This window comes from Bos mutus, chromosome 6 (genome assembly GCF_027580195.1).
Source record: "Bos mutus isolate GX-2022 chromosome 6, NWIPB_WYAK_1.1, whole genome shotgun sequence".
NCBI classification, from domain to species: domain Eukaryota; kingdom Metazoa; phylum Chordata; class Mammalia; order Artiodactyla; family Bovidae; genus Bos; species Bos mutus.
In genome coordinates, this window is record NC_091622.1 from 45,225,193 (window position 1) to 45,240,613 (window position 15,421).

General features: G+C 44.4%; 1 protein-coding gene across 1 annotated transcript in view; it reads right to left on the reverse strand.

Annotated features, from left to right (window-relative positions):
* SEL1L3 (SEL1L family member 3) overlaps positions 1–15,421 on the reverse strand; it is a 108,239-nt gene that overhangs the window by 18,160 nt on the left and 74,658 nt on the right. Inside the window, exons 14-17 of the mRNA XM_070372233.1 lie at positions 14,075–14,137; positions 10,877–11,053; positions 7,754–7,881; positions 6,290–6,373 (exon numbers count right to left, since the gene is read on the reverse strand). Coding sequence (XP_070228334.1) covers positions 6,290–6,373; positions 7,754–7,881; positions 10,877–11,053; positions 14,075–14,137 — 452 coding nt within the window. The remainder of the gene's footprint in view (positions 1–6,289; positions 6,374–7,753; positions 7,882–10,876; positions 11,054–14,074; positions 14,138–15,421) is intronic.

A 15,421-nucleotide genomic window follows, 5' to 3' on the forward strand; every position in this document is an offset into this window, starting at 1 on the left:
ACTGGACCCCCAAGAAAGTCCCAGGAGGTCATCTTTTCTACATGGCTAAAACAGCTCCTGGCAGGCCTTCTTGTGGGGACAGAGAGAGATGATTGGGGGTCAAATTAGGACAGGCAGTTCTTCAATCAGACATCCCAGGTCATGGCTGCTGAGTGTGCTGATTTCTGGCCTCCGAGATACCCAAGGCAGCTGACCAATTAGGCATGACTCATGCTCAAGAGATAAGGCTGGCTAAGCAGCCATGAAAGGAGTGTAACAAGCCACGTAACAAGCCCACAACTGAGACTGCAACAACACAAAAGGCCCCAGGCATTTTCTTACATAGCCTCCAAGAATCATGTTTGGTGACAAGAATCCTCAGAGTGGACTCTAGATGGAGGACCCTCGAGGAAGGTTCAGCAGCAAGACCCATCCTATAATAAGGTCCCATCCCAAAGGTCTTATAATCTCAAACACTCAGGTTTGCATCAGTGCTTCAGTTTCCCCCAGGGATGGATGAGGGAAGGAGATGGTAGAGAGTTGTCGGCCCAAGGTCAGATGTCAGGGGGGCTCCCTCTGCTGCCATCATGGAACAGGGTCATATTACTGCAATGTTAAGAAAATAAGTTTTTCTTAGACAGTGGTTGGGCAAACTGTTAGATTTTGGGAGCAGGGGACACAGGTTGACATTTCCTGTAAAAACAAAGTCACTATGATAAATTTTATAAAGACAATACCTTGTCTCTAAAGTTACTTGGGTGGTGGGAGAGGGAAGAGAGGAACACATTTTATAGGAAGACTTCCACTGCCTGGGGCTTTCCACGTGGCTCAGTGGTAAAGAATCCGCCTGCCAATGCAGGAGATGCAGGTTTGATCCCTGGGTCTGGAAGATCCCCTGGAGAAGGAAATGGCAACCCACTCCAGTATTCTTGCCTGAGAAATCCCATGAACAGAGGAACCTGGTGGGCTACAATCCATGGGGTTGCCAAAAGTCAGACATGACTTTATCAGCTAAATGACGATAACAACCTTCCATTGACCAATTATTGTGTCAGTAGAAGCCAGGAGGAAATTTCACAGAATTCTCAAGAGTTTCCTTCGAGGAAGCACTGAAATCATCAAAAAGAAGTCTAAAAACTTTGACTTCCTGGAGATCCAGTGGTTAAGACTCTGCGTTTCCACTGTAGGGGGCACAGGTTCAGTCTCGGGTCAGGGGACGAAGATCCCACACGCCCAGTGGCAGATAAAAAAAAAAGAAAGAAAAAGCACTGAACAGAAATCCACCTCTGTCTTCCATTTTACAGAAGCCATGGAATCCAAAACCACCATCATCCATTTTCATATATTCAAGAGTGAACTCTAGGCAAGCGTCAGACACTGAAGACCAGATTCTCTCAACTTACGAAGACTTCAGAGACAGGATACCTCTGCCGAAACCCTACCTACATTCAGCCTCCCAGCACTTTGCTCTTACTTGTGTCTCAACTGAGATTGCCTGAAAGTATTAATTACAGACATTTCTATCCATCTATTCACAGGATAAACATTTACTCAGTATTTTCTCTGTGTAGGGGGCCCAGAGACAAGCCGGAAATCTGTACCATCCTTCCGTGAACTTCCTCAGGTTTAGGAAGCTGACCAGGGTGTCCAGCTTTATTTCCAATGTGCTAAAGTGAACTAGTCGCCCAGGCAGTCATTCTGATGGGGACTGGGGTGGGGGTGCAGAGAGAAGCGGATTAAAGAGCGAGTGTAGGGGCACATTTGCTACCCTCCCACTTCAGACTCGGCACATCCATTTATAGAACTTTTATAATGATACATCTTAATAATCAATCCTTTGGCTGCTTGCTGAGAACTGTGAATTTGAGTTTCTCTGAGCAGTTTCTCAAACAATCCAATTATTTTCTCTGGATTCTTTTCTGCCAATGCCTGAAGCAGTCCAAACTGGAAATATATATATATATGAAAAAAAAAAAAATCCTGGGGTCTCAGTGGAACTTAGGACCCTGCTCCAAGGCAAAAAGACGCACTTCTTTAAACAGGAATCTTGCATGCCTGCTTGTCTTGCCTCAAGCTTACTAGAATCTGGCTAACCTCCAGGGTTAAGTGTTTGGGGGGTATAGTTAAGACAAAGGACAATAAAACACACAGCTCACAGATAAAACACGCAGCAGGATATGCAGGAAAGAAATGAAACATGACAGGTGACCTCTCCTTAGCTGACTTCTCCTGGTGTCCGAGGATGGCCTCGGGCATGACAGCATTACCTTCTGTATTTTGCCTAAGCAGCAAAATGCCCTGTTCTCAATCATGCTCCTCTTTTAAACTACCCCATATAAATCTCAGAACAACACAGAAAAGCACAAGCTCATCAAACTGACACATGTGATTTGAAAATAATGCCCAGAATAAATGCACTCACAAAAAATGAAAAAAGAGGTGAACTTGGGACAGTGATGGATGATTTAGTTCTATTACAGCAAAATAGATGGGACCCCAAAAAACACCATGTTGTGGTGTGGGGAGGCCAACGGCCATACATTTCCTATTTAACCCCGGAGGCGTTTGGAGGCTCAGAGAGAAGGAAAGGAGAAAAGCTCTTTGTCTCAAATATACTTTGACAAAGATACTCCCACCATAATGGGTACTAGGGGTTTCTTCCTGTTAGTAGGACAAGGTCTCAAGTCCAGATGAAGACACATCTTTAATAATACTTAGTATCAGCGTCAGAACTGGCAAGGCTATGAAGAAACAGAAATTTATATGGGGTTGACAGGAACGTAAATGGGTAAAACATTTTGGAAAACAGTTGACGTTGTCTTGTAAAGTTGAACACATGGCAAGCCTGTGACCCTATTCCGAAGCATGTATTTTTGGAGAAATTCTTCCTACATGTACTAGGATATACATAAAAAATGTGCATGGCTACATTGTTCTTAAGGGAAAGAACCCAAATATGTTAGAGCTGGTAAGTAAACTGCAGTATGTGACAGCAGTGAAAATGAATGACCGACATGTATCCAAAGATATGCATCCCAGAAACATCAAGTTAAATAAGCATGATGTTTATTTATGAAGAATTACATATGATATGACTCTAATGATATGAAGCTCAGAAACAAGTCAAATCTATTGCTCAGGATTATATCCATATAGAGCAAAACTATAAATCGAGAAATGGGCAGAAGGACAAAAGACTCATTAAATGGTTAGTTCTGGATCCTGGGGGCTGGGGTGGGTTTCATCTGGGAAGAACATGCAGGGGGTTTCAATGGTCTATTTTCTTAAACAGGTTGGTAGGGTTACAGGTGTTCATTTTATTGTTATGGTTTGGAACTTGGGCTTCCCTTGTGGCTCAGCTGGTAAAGAATCTGCCTGCAATGTGGGAGACCTGGGTTCGATCCCTGGGTTGGGAAGATCCCCTGGATAAGGGAAAGGCTAACTGAACTGAACCGAACCGAACCATCCTAGTGTTCTGGCCTGGAGAATTCCGTGGACTGTATAGACCATGGGGTAGCAAAGAGTCGGACACGACTGACTGACTTTCACTTTGGAACTTATATACGTATTGCATATTATTGGTAGGCAGCAATTATTGAATGATAAAAGACATGGAAACAACTTACCTGGCCCAGGCTGCAGCTCCAGCTCAAAAGCTCAGATCCTTTAACCTAGATTCTGAACTAACTCCCCTATTCAGGTCCTTCCTTCTCTTCCCCATAATTTGCAGCTGTTTGGTTAAGCATCTCAGAACCCACCTCTATCATGTCACTACCCTCTCCTCAAACCATTATTGGCTCCCCACTACTTGACAAACTAAATAAAACCTATATAACTGCTATTCAAACTCCCGTAACACAGCACCTCTTTGGTCTTGTCATAGACCACTTCCTTTTATGAATTTTACCCTCAAGGCAAACTGAGTGGCTTAAAAATTTCCAGACACACCCAGAATTTTCCTGTTTCTTTGCTTTTTGTGATCCTGTTCATTACTGTGAAAGTGTTAGTCACTCAGTCATGTCCAACTCTTTGCGAACCCAAGGACTATAATCCACCAGGCTCCTCTATCCACAGAAATCTCCAGGCAAGAATACTGGAGTGGGTTGCCATTCCCTTCTCCAGGGGATCTTCCCAACCCAGGAATCGAATCCAGGTCTCCTGCATTGCAGGCAGATTCTTTACCATCTGAGCCATCAGGGAAGCCCATAGAAGTACTATGACTAGGTGGAAATTCCACCCATCCCTCGAGGCCATATAGTGTTACCACCTTCATAAAGGCTGAACTAAGTGCCCTAACCAGGCTGTATCTTTTCTTCCTCTGAATCCCCGATGCTCTTCATATACCGCTCATGGCTCTTCAGTGATGGTTGTTCTATTTGCCTTAAATCATTCTCTCAGTAGTTTTTGAGTATTTCCTAGAAGCCATTAGGTGCTGAGCACTGGGACACACATCACAGGGTAATCAACAAGTAAAGAGCCATCATGACCCATGCAAGGACAAAGGGTCTAAGGGGTTAGGCAGGACTTCTGAGCAGAGGGAACAGCAAGTGCAAAGGCCCAGAGGTCGGAGAGAATAGGGGCCACCTGAGAAACTGCAGGCCGTTTAGCACCAGGAAGAGATGAGGCGGTGGACGGCCCCATCTTACCTGTGACATCCCCTGCAGCTATGGCACCCTGCATTTAAGTGCACTCAGGAAAATCCGCTGAACTGAACCCAAACTCACCCACCGTGGAGAGCACACTTAATCCACCGCCCCACCGCCCCCAAATCAATCATGTAATGCGGCTGAATATTCCAAGAGGGAAAGCAGGCCACTACAGCTTAATCCCTCTTGACCTTCACAGAAAATTTTTAAATGTCCTCCCTGAAGTGCTTTGTGATGTTAAATTCAAAAGTCGGCAAGAAAGCTAAGCTATTAGCAGATACCCTCTTTATGGGAAAAAGTGTGAGACATCTTGGGGGGGGGTGTGTGTGTGTGTGTGTGTGTGTGTGTGTGTGTATGTGTGCTGGGGGTGTTTACATATGTGCTCTTCCTTTGGGAAAACCCCACATAGAAACATTTTGATGTTTGAACGCTTAGTTTCCCCTAAGAAGTTGTCAGGAGCAAAGGATGGGAAATGTGGAGGGTGAGAAGCAGAAATGAGCGAAGGTCAACCTGGGACGTTTTATAAATTGAAGTTTACTTGGGAAACAAGATAAACAGCACACAAATAGTAAGGTGTATCAATTGGGAAAAGATCATTTCATTTAAAAAATTCCTTTCTCATTATACAAAGTGAGGCCACAGATGATAAACTTTTACAAGATGATACTAATACACAGTTTTATTAAGTGCTTTTTTTCACGTGGCCCATTTCCCCTGCATTTTCTAATTTGAGATTCTCATTCGCTGAGATGCTATCTATGGATTACCTGGGCATCCATGAACCAAAGAAGGAAATGACCTTCTTTGGGACTTATATTTTAATTTTTAATTAAAATTCATATCAGAGCACAATCAATGATAGGGCTGCTCTAAAATCTTTGAGATGGTGGACCAATGGGATGTGTGCTGATTTGCATTTCCCTTTTAGTTATTACGGAAATATCCAGGCCATTTAGTCAATAAACAAGCACACAAAATGTAGCACAAAGAAAAGTAAGATGGACCGCGAGGCCTGAAAACAGAGAACAGAGAGACGGACTCAGGTAGGTCTTGGAGAGGGGTGCCCTTATATTTGTAAAATCAAGTAACTGGACATGGGGCATTTACTGGTCCTCATGTGTGGGGTTTTACCCCATTTCATGTAGGGTGAGATTTGCTAACTCCATCAGAAGATACTTAGAGAGGGGGAGTCTATTTGGCTGTGACACTTGAGGTCTGCTGAGTGACTTCCAGCAATCCTAGGAAAGGTACCCTAAGCCCTAAACACACTGCTTGCACTCCTTCTCACGGACAAGATAGAAATCCTGGACTTTCTGTGACGTGCCAGTGAGAGGCAGAGGGTCAGCAGGGATCCCCTATGCTGTCTCCAGACTCTGAAACCAAGTAGAACAAGTCGAAGGGAAGAAAAGTCAACGCATTCATGTGTCTCTCAACTTGATGAATGTGGACACTCCCCCTAGAGAACTAATTTTTGCGTATAATTAAACATGGAAATGCTATGTTTTCTAATCAACAGCCAATCAGTCGGTGATACTCTGAATATCATTACCAGGAGGCTGTGATTTCCCTGCAAATTGCTTTTTCAGTTGCATTTTAAGATTCCATCTCCTAAGAATACACTGACAGATTGAAAGGTAAGGACTGAGAAAGTCAGTCGAACTTACCACGAGCCCTCCAGGTAGGCATTGAGGCCTTTGCGAATGACATGGCCCAAGTAGCCATTTTTCTCAGCTATGTGCTTTGCCCATCTATAAAGGAAACAGAGGAGAAAATATCCAAACTGCGGCAAATTAAATAATTTCTTTTTACTTCATGTGAGTTCAATAAATCTCACTTGGGGAATATTTTGCTTGTTAGAATTTTTATGGAGCCACAAGTTAGATCTGAATGTTAAGAAGGCAAAGAGAGATATACTTTGGGAGCATTTGAGTTCAGTGCCCTTTATAATGAATGTTTAAGTGTTGCCATTTTTTGAAACAAAGATGTGAAAAGTGCTTAATGAAAAGAGTCTACCAATATGGAAAAAGATAGCGTGAATCAAGAATTCTAACAAGTCAATAGCAGGAAGACAGCTCTCCCTGAACAAAGAGAAGAGACGTTGCCAAGAAGATTAAATGAACAGAGTACTTGATAGGTGTAGATATACTGAGAGGAGATTTAGATAACTCAAGGAGAATGTCAACATCAAGTACATAGGAAATGATACGTACACAGAGAGCTAAGCAAATTAATAATTAGTAGTAGTATTCCATAGAAAACAAAAAGTTATGCAAGAAAGAGTAGTCATAGCACACTACGTGGTCAGCTGTGAGTAGCATTAAATGGTAAAAATATTGGGTTGGCCAAAAGAACTTTTTGGCAAATCCAATAATATGAACCCTGATACCAATCCAAGCAAGATGATGATGTACTCGTGGGGAAGATGGGAGAAGGCAGGAAGTGTGAACATGCGGGGCAGTCAGAAGCGGCAGAGTGAAGGAACTATTTATATATTTGTCTTTTCCCAGTGACACATCATTAGACAAAGTCTGTAGTGAGTATAATAAGAAATGGTGATTTAAGCATGTTGTTTAGACATAGAGGCAAATAAAAAGAGAAATAATTATTAATAAAACATGCTGCTGATGCTGCTAAGTCGCTTCAGTCGTGTCCGACTCTGTGCGATCCCATAGATAGCAGCCCACCAGGCTCCCCCGTCCCTGGGATTCTCCAGGCAAGGACACTGGAGTGGGTTGCCATTTCCTTCTCCAATGCATGAAAGTGAAAAGTGAAAGTGAAGTCACTCAGTCGTGTCCGACTCCTAGCGACCCCATGGACTGCAGCGCACCAGGCTCCTCCGTCCATGGGATTTTCCAGGCAAGAGTGCATGAAAAGTGATTTATTCTAGGCAGCAGGAAATGGTATGTGGGTGGGGGATAAAGATTTCCTATTTTTCTTGTCAAATTATTACTTTTTAAATTTTTGCCTCCTCAAATAATTTGGCTCTTTTTTTGTGCATGTAACCAATAAAAATTACATTTTAAAAGTGAAAAAAAAAAGAATAAAAGAAAAAAGAACTCTATTTTCTCAGAAGTGGTGAACACAGTATATAGCTTTCCCTTCACAAGCAGCATCTGATAGGTTCTTACACAACAGCCTTCTCGGGATCTCGCGGGAACGTCTCCAGGTTGCCTGTGATATAGTACAGAGAACACCACAAAGTTCCTTCTATGTGTCCACCTTGTGCAGCCTTATGGAAATATTCACCAGCTAATGTCTGGAAAGAGATGAGCAAACGTCAGTGTCATTAGTGAGATATCCTCCTGGGCAGGTTTCATCAGAGCTAAGGTCGTGAGGTATGTAACCCGTGATTTCATCATAGGCCTATAACGTCTGTTATCTTTAAGAAACCAAGTCAAGTTCCAGGAAGACAGCCAATCACAGAAGCTTCTCGACATGATAACCTTGACTGCAGCTATTCTGTTAAGTTCACCAAATAAATAAGATAACCTTACGAATGTCATTATCATCAGGTATCCTTACATAAACCCCCTGCCAGCCAGACAGAAGATCGCATCAGAAATCACACCTGGAGAAACTTTGGGCATTTGCTTTCCTAACCTCACTTAATACCTTTTTTTCAAACTCAGATGCAAAAACTGCAGTTCCAGTAGGAAGGTGAAAATTAGAATATGACAATTAAAAAATCCATTCTAGCAGATGTGTGGGAGGGCTAACAGACATTTGCAATGCATAAAAACACACAGCCTCCTATGTAGTCAAAGAGAGATAGAGGGAAAAGAGAGAACAAGTGCTTAAATGGGTCGACGCGCCACTGATTATCATTATTTTTCCCCAGGCAGTTAACTGCCATTTTTAAGCAAGGGCTTTGGAGTTGGTGATGCCATGAGATGGCTGGATGGCATCACCAACTCGATGGAATGAGTTTGAGCAAGTTCCAGGAGTTGGTGATGGACAGGGAAGCCTGGTGTGTTGCAATCCATGGGGTCGCAAAGAGCCAGACATGACTGAGTGACTGAACTGAACTGAACTTGGAGTCTGACAGGCCTGGGTTCAAATCCCAGCTCTGCTCCTTACTAGCTGCATGACTGTGAGCATGTCAGTTTAACTCTCCAACTAAGAGACTACTCAGTTTCTACAAATGAAACATGTGGCTTCTGATAGTAGCTACCATGAAAGTTTGTCATGAAGATTAAATAAGGTAATGGATATTCGAGGCTTGGTATGATGCTTTACCAAAAATAATCCTCTCATTTCCCACCCCCAGATCTGCTGCTACAGCTTGCCCATCTGCCTGAATACTACCTTTCTTCCCATCTCAATAAATGCCAGACCCTCTGGAGTCAGCCTGACTCCTCTCCCTGCTTCACACCTCACATCCAATCACCATCAAATCCTGCCCTCTTGACCTTCAAAGCAGATCCAGAATCTAGTCACATCTCAGCCCTCTTGCTGATACTGCCCATCCATTCTCATTTGGATTCAATGCATTAATCCCCTGCTTCTTCTTTTCTCAACTTTTAATGTTGTATTGGGGGATAGCCGATTAACTATGTTGTGATAGTTTCAGGTTGACGGCAAAGGGATTCAGCCGCACATATGCACGTATCCATTCTCCTCCAGACTCCCCTCCCATCCCAGCTGCCACATAACAACATGGAATGCAGAGTTCCATGTGTTCTACAGTAGGTCCTTGTTGCACCAACCCCCTGCTCTTGCTCATCTCTTCCTCAAGCCCATCTTCGCCAGGACCCAGGAGAAGCCTTTTCAAACACAGCATATCCCAGCCCTGTTCAGAGCCATCCCATCTTGCTCAGAGCAGCTGCCTGCGCACCTGCCTCCTTGACCTTATCTCTTCTGCCACCTCTCTTGCTCTCAGCTCCTGCCAGTTGCATCTTCCTGTTGTTCTGCTGATCCCTCTTTCTGAATGTTCTTCCCTCTTTCTGGAATGTTCTCCCAGATATTCACAAGACTCCTTTAGGAGTCTGTACAAGGTCACATTATCAGAGAGACCTTCTCTGATATCACTTATAAAATAGCATCCCCTAGTCTCTACCTTGGAGAAGGCAACGGCACCCCACTCCAGTACTCTTGCCTGGAAAATCCCATGTATGGAGGAGCCTGGTAGGCTGCAGTCCATGGGGTCGTGAAGAGTCGGACACGACTGAGCGACTTCACTTTCACTTTTCACTTTCCTGCATTGGAGAAGGAAATGGCAACCCACTCCAGTGTTCTTGCCTGGAGAACACCAGGGACAGTGGAGCCTGGTGGGCTGCCGTCTGTGGGGTCGCACAGAGTCGGACACGACTGAAGCAATTTAGCACCAGTCTCTACCTTCTGGGTCCTCCTCATCTGGCTTTATTTCTCCCCATATCACTTCCCTCCATTTTCCCACATGCTCTATCTTTGCTTATCATCTTTCTGTCCCACTGGAATATAAGCTTCTAAGCTTCCCCAAAGCAGAGACTGTTCTGTCTGCTGCCATAACCACCACTGCCCGGAAGAGTGCCTGGCAGAGGGTGGGTGTTCAGTTAATTCGTTGACTGTAATGGTGCTCAGATTGTTATTACCACCATTAACATTATTATCAATAACAAGGGGCTTTCATTTCACATGGGAACCAGGTCCTGACTCCACTTAAGTGTCTGACGTCTGAGTAAGTTATGAAACCTTTCAGAGCCTTGGTCGCTTATTCTGTTAAATGGATGTAGTAACATTTGTATTCCAAGAGTGTAGTTAGGATGACATGGGATGGCACACACAGAAAGTATCAATGAGTGTATTGTTGATACTTTAAGAGGAAGTGTTTAGCAAACACTGAAGACTGTCATTGCTATTTGCATTATTATTATTCAATCCGATCTCATACCTGGCAATCCTTTTTGGACACAGCCCGCTTTGCTTCCAGTAAGATCAGTGATCAATCTCTGCAGCATCTCTTATTCTTGTCTCGCATCATCTCCCTCTCCTCCCCCCAGCACAAGCCTCCTCCTCCATGAAGCCTTCTTGACTGCTTTGGCTTTCCCTATTTCCCGTTTCCAGAACTGCTCGGGTCACAGCGATTAGAATGCACTTGGCATTTGGCTAATGCCAGTTTTTGCTCTTCACTCTCTTGTCTTCTTAACTGGGCCCTTGAGTTCCTTGAGCTCATGATCTGTGTCTCGGGTGGTGTCTGCACTGGGCTGGGCACACAGTACACCTGCTTCCTGACCAAGTGTCTGACCAGCTGCACAGCCAGTCACAAGGCTTACCTGATTCCTTCCAGGAACTCCTGGGAAAATGCCATCCAAGTACAGGACTCCAAGGTTGTATGAGGCATCTGGGTTCCCCATTTCTTCCGCTTTTAACCAGTACTTAGCCGCTTTGGCATAATTTTTCTTAAATTTGTGGTAATACCATCCCAGGCCGTTGACTGCCTGATGCAACCCCTGGATTTTAGAACAAGAAGAAAGAAATGACTTTTTTTTTCTTAATGAAAAATTCTCTAAAGAGAATCATTTGTTGTGAAAGCATTCTGCCAGAGTCTGAGAAAAAACTTTCCTGTCTCTTTTTGGGGCCAGATGGCATTAAAGAAATGCTAAATGCTAGAAAACATGAGGCCACCTCAAAGTCTTCCCAGGAGGACTTACCAGCCTGCTGTTGGGACTTCTGCCTTCCACCTCGGCAATGACGCTGGCTTTGAATCATCACTCAGCCCCTGTGGACTGTTTCGCAATGCCCTTGTCTACAGAAGGCCTTGTGCTGCCCTGAGTATCAGCAACGCCCTTGAAATTCACAAGCACTCAACTGCGACAGGAGGCCGGAACCTGGCCTGGCTGGGCTGATTTCTAGGTGACCTGCCAGTCGTCTGTTGATTACTCTGCACTGGACACCAACAAATCATCTGAGGGAAGAAGCTTCAATGGTCCACTTATAAAGCTCAGGGGCTACGGGTCTGCTTAGCAGACCCAGGTGGCTGGGCCTGAGGCAGAGAGGAGGGGACGGAGAAGGGAGTGTGGCTTCAGGACTGTGTCTAAACCTGGGATTGTTCCACAGAAGGGCTGGTTCTTGTGAGTCTAGTCTCAAGTCTCCTTGTTCCTGCTGATTCGTGCTCTCAGGGGCCTGCTTCTGCCCTCTCCAGGTGCTCCCACCTGCTTCTATACAGTAGCTTCCAGCCTGGCTGTCGAAGGCTTAGGAACCCTGCAGGGGTGTAAGTGTGCAAACCCGGACATTCGGGTCTCTCATTCTTGCTTTCCTGCCAGATCAACAAGACCATGGACAAGCAGGTGAAAAAAGGATTAGAGAGGCAAACGGTGAGTGCCCTTGCATCTGTGAGACAGGTTAAAAGTCCAAGTGTGGAACAAAATCTCTTTCCCTTCCCCTCTGAGACGTGAAGAACAGGTGTCCCTCAACTATGGATGCCAAGATCCCAGCCTGCAGCCTTTTCGTCTGTGAGGGCTCCCGAAACCTTTTTAGTTTTTACATTGAACTCCAGGTGCCAGGAAGACCAAGAGAAAGAAACTGGCAAAGCCCATTGGAATAGATGCTCTGTGAAGCCAAGGATCTTTCTTTTGTATTCCAAGCACCTGTGTTAGTACTTGCATACAGTAAGTGCTCAATAAATACTTGAGAAATGAACGAGAGCCATCCCTTGAATGCTGATGACACACAAAACAGAATCCAATCCTACATCAGATTCACAGGCCCTCAAGATAGCTGACACTTGGCACGGTATCAGTGCTGTGGAGCAGTCATAGAAACATTCTTCCTGAGCCTCAGGTGGTACCAGATGCAAGGCAGCCTCCTGAGAAGTTGCAGGATGAATGTCTTTCTGTGAAGTGACAGACCACGCCATATTATGAAGTGGCAAGAACCAGCTTTGGAATAAGCCTATGGAATTTACATCAAAATGGTTTCTGTACTGCTCACCTCCATATGCATAGGTTTATTCAAAGGTACCTGTCATCACTCAAAACATTAGCAGAACTTTCTTTAGAGATTGTATTGGGACCCAGGTCAGGAGCCCCACAAGAAATCTTGTTATATTTCTTCATACGCACACCTTATTCCGGACATTTCCAGCTATATCTGCAGATTTACCTTCAAGTGACTTTTAGCTAATTCCAGACATCAAACTCTGTGCTTCACCACGGTGCCTGACAAAGAGTAAGGGCTTAATAACTCCCTGCCAAGTGAATAAGTGAGAATCATGTAACACTCTTAAGAATGCGAGTACTCCAGGCTATAAAACTGCATTTCCTCTAATATTCATTTCAGCTCTGCTAAAAGCACACTCCGAATAAAGCACCTTAGACGACAATTCACCACTAGCATGCTAAAGAGATGCAAATTTCACACCTGCCAGGAAGCCCCATTTTAGGGTGCTCTAGAACTATGCCCTCAATGACCAACATTAAGCAGCTTTCCTATTTCTGCACTATAGTCTGTGTCAGGGTTGGGAGCTGGTGTGTGTTTCAGCCCACTCTGTCTCCTGGGTGATATGCCCCCTTGAGACCACACAGGTGGAGAAAAAGCCTCTTGACTCTCTGACTACATGCTCCAACTTCCTAGTCTACAGGAAAAATAGACACTCTAAGCTTCCTAAGAAAAGCGAGCGAGGAAGGAAAATCGGCATGGTTACTTTAGGAATCTTTGTAGTTAGGGCAAATATTAGCAGCCTTGGGATGAAGGTACATTCAAGAGCCTGAAGGGCTATAAAGGACTCTGTCTAGAGTTTCAGTGGCTTCTACCAATCCATTTATTTACAAATATGTATGCATGCACATGTGAGTGTGCATGTGAGTGTGCATGCATTGGGAGAGGTGTGTTTGCACATAGGGATATGTTGTGCATCCCTGCTTGTATGTGTGTGTGTGTGTGTGTGTGTGTGTGTATCCCCTCACAAGCAATATTACAACCTCCATTTTGTACTGCAATACTGAAACTAGCTGGCTTGAAGTTTACTTTGAAGAGTAAATAGTGACAGAAAGAAAATGATTTCTAAACCCAGCAATAAACTTGATAAACAGTCCTTTTATTAAAGCACAGAGAAGGAAATGAGCACTGGACATGACAGGGTTAATCCAGAGGATTCAAGATTCAGAGAAATCAGGCTTTTGGTTTTCCTAATTCATTGGCATTTATATCCATTCAGTTTCAAGGAGCCCCTGCTGCTGCTTGTTATTAGGGCAGCCCTTGACTATAATTTTAGCCTTCAAACAAAATCGGTCTGAATTCTATTGACTGGAAAGTGAGTTCGCCTTTTGAAGTTTGCCATCCCCATTGTGCAGGTTTCTGTGTATGTGTTGTAGCTCAAAAATGACTAATTGCTGCAATGCTAGCTACCCCTCCCTCCCCACTGCATTTCTACCTTCCTCGGAAGGCTGGCCATTCACTCTCCTAGACTTGTGAATGCATGGGTGGGTGTGTGTAGGCAAAGGCTTCCCTCTGACAATATGCACAAGTGTTACCTTGGAAGCTGCTTTCTTCATCAGCTCTAAGGCAAGCCGTCTGTTCTTTTTCACTCCTTGACCCTAAACAACAATAAACAGCAATGATCACCAAAAAAAAAATAAACACAGAATGCACGCAAAACCATCACACTGATCCGCCAGTGTTCAACAGGAGATCCAACAGAAGCCCAGGCCCTCCCAAAGAAAAACCTAATCTTGAAGATTTCCATATGCAGAGCTATTACATCATCATCATCATTTTGGGTATATTTGTAGAACAGTGATAACAAACCTCCCCCTTCCTGTTTAGCATCATACAAAATTCCCCATTTGATCATCAAGTGAATCACACTCTAGTCAATCCACTGGTGCAGTTGGGAGAAGCCATGAATAAGGTTAAATGAGTCTGGTCATTCTGGTTGTGTTTTTCTGGGGATTACCTAACATGTGAGTCAGATAAAGCACTTGATCTGTGTCGGACAGTCAAGACTTATCAGGCTGGGACAACTCAGTTATCCCAGTTCCACGTGGGAGTCCCCATGGTGGACCTCTGTGGCTTCAGAAACAGCTGGAAGGTCAGTGATGAAAGAGATAGGATCCCTTAGAATCAGTTCCTTCAGACACTGACAACTGACAAGCTTCCTCCAGCAAAATCAAGTTTTTCCAGCAGACGTAGTTTGTGGATCACGAGAGAAATGGCTTTGGGGTTCTTGTTATAAGAGCAGAACTTCATGGGACCACTCTGGTGTGTCTGCGGGACCACGTGGGAAAATGGTGGGTCCAAGGGTGGGACAGGAGGAGTCGCTGAGGGCTCTCTCGACATGGCTCTGACCATGAAGATGGCAGGTGAGAAGAGCTGGATGAAAACCCTCATGCTTCCAAGCTCACTTAGAGCCTGTCTTTGACCCCTGCACCCATGGAGTCCTCCTGGTCTCAGACTCAGCACTTGACAGGGTCACATGTGATATAATGTCAGAGGGCTTTGCAATGACTACAACTATTAACTCTATTTAAATGCTCAGCTCTAGTAATGAAGACAGCACTAGCAAACATTCCTACGTTAATTACCCTGGGCCAGGAGCTCTCCAGCCATATCTAATCCTCCCGACCCTAGCCATGGTGCTGCTATCATTCCCATCTGAGAAACCAACCCAGAGACACAGAGGGAATGAGGAACAAAGGCAGGATTTGAGCCCAGGCTCCAGAGTTCAGGTTTACAACTGCCATGCTGTATTTTCTCCTGTATATTGTCATTTCCATGCTGAGAAAGTAAAATGGTTCACACTCTCCTTACAGAATACAAAAACAACATGCTGCAGAATCTGTCCTTAGAGTTCCGGGACCCAAAGTAAAACAGTGGATCCA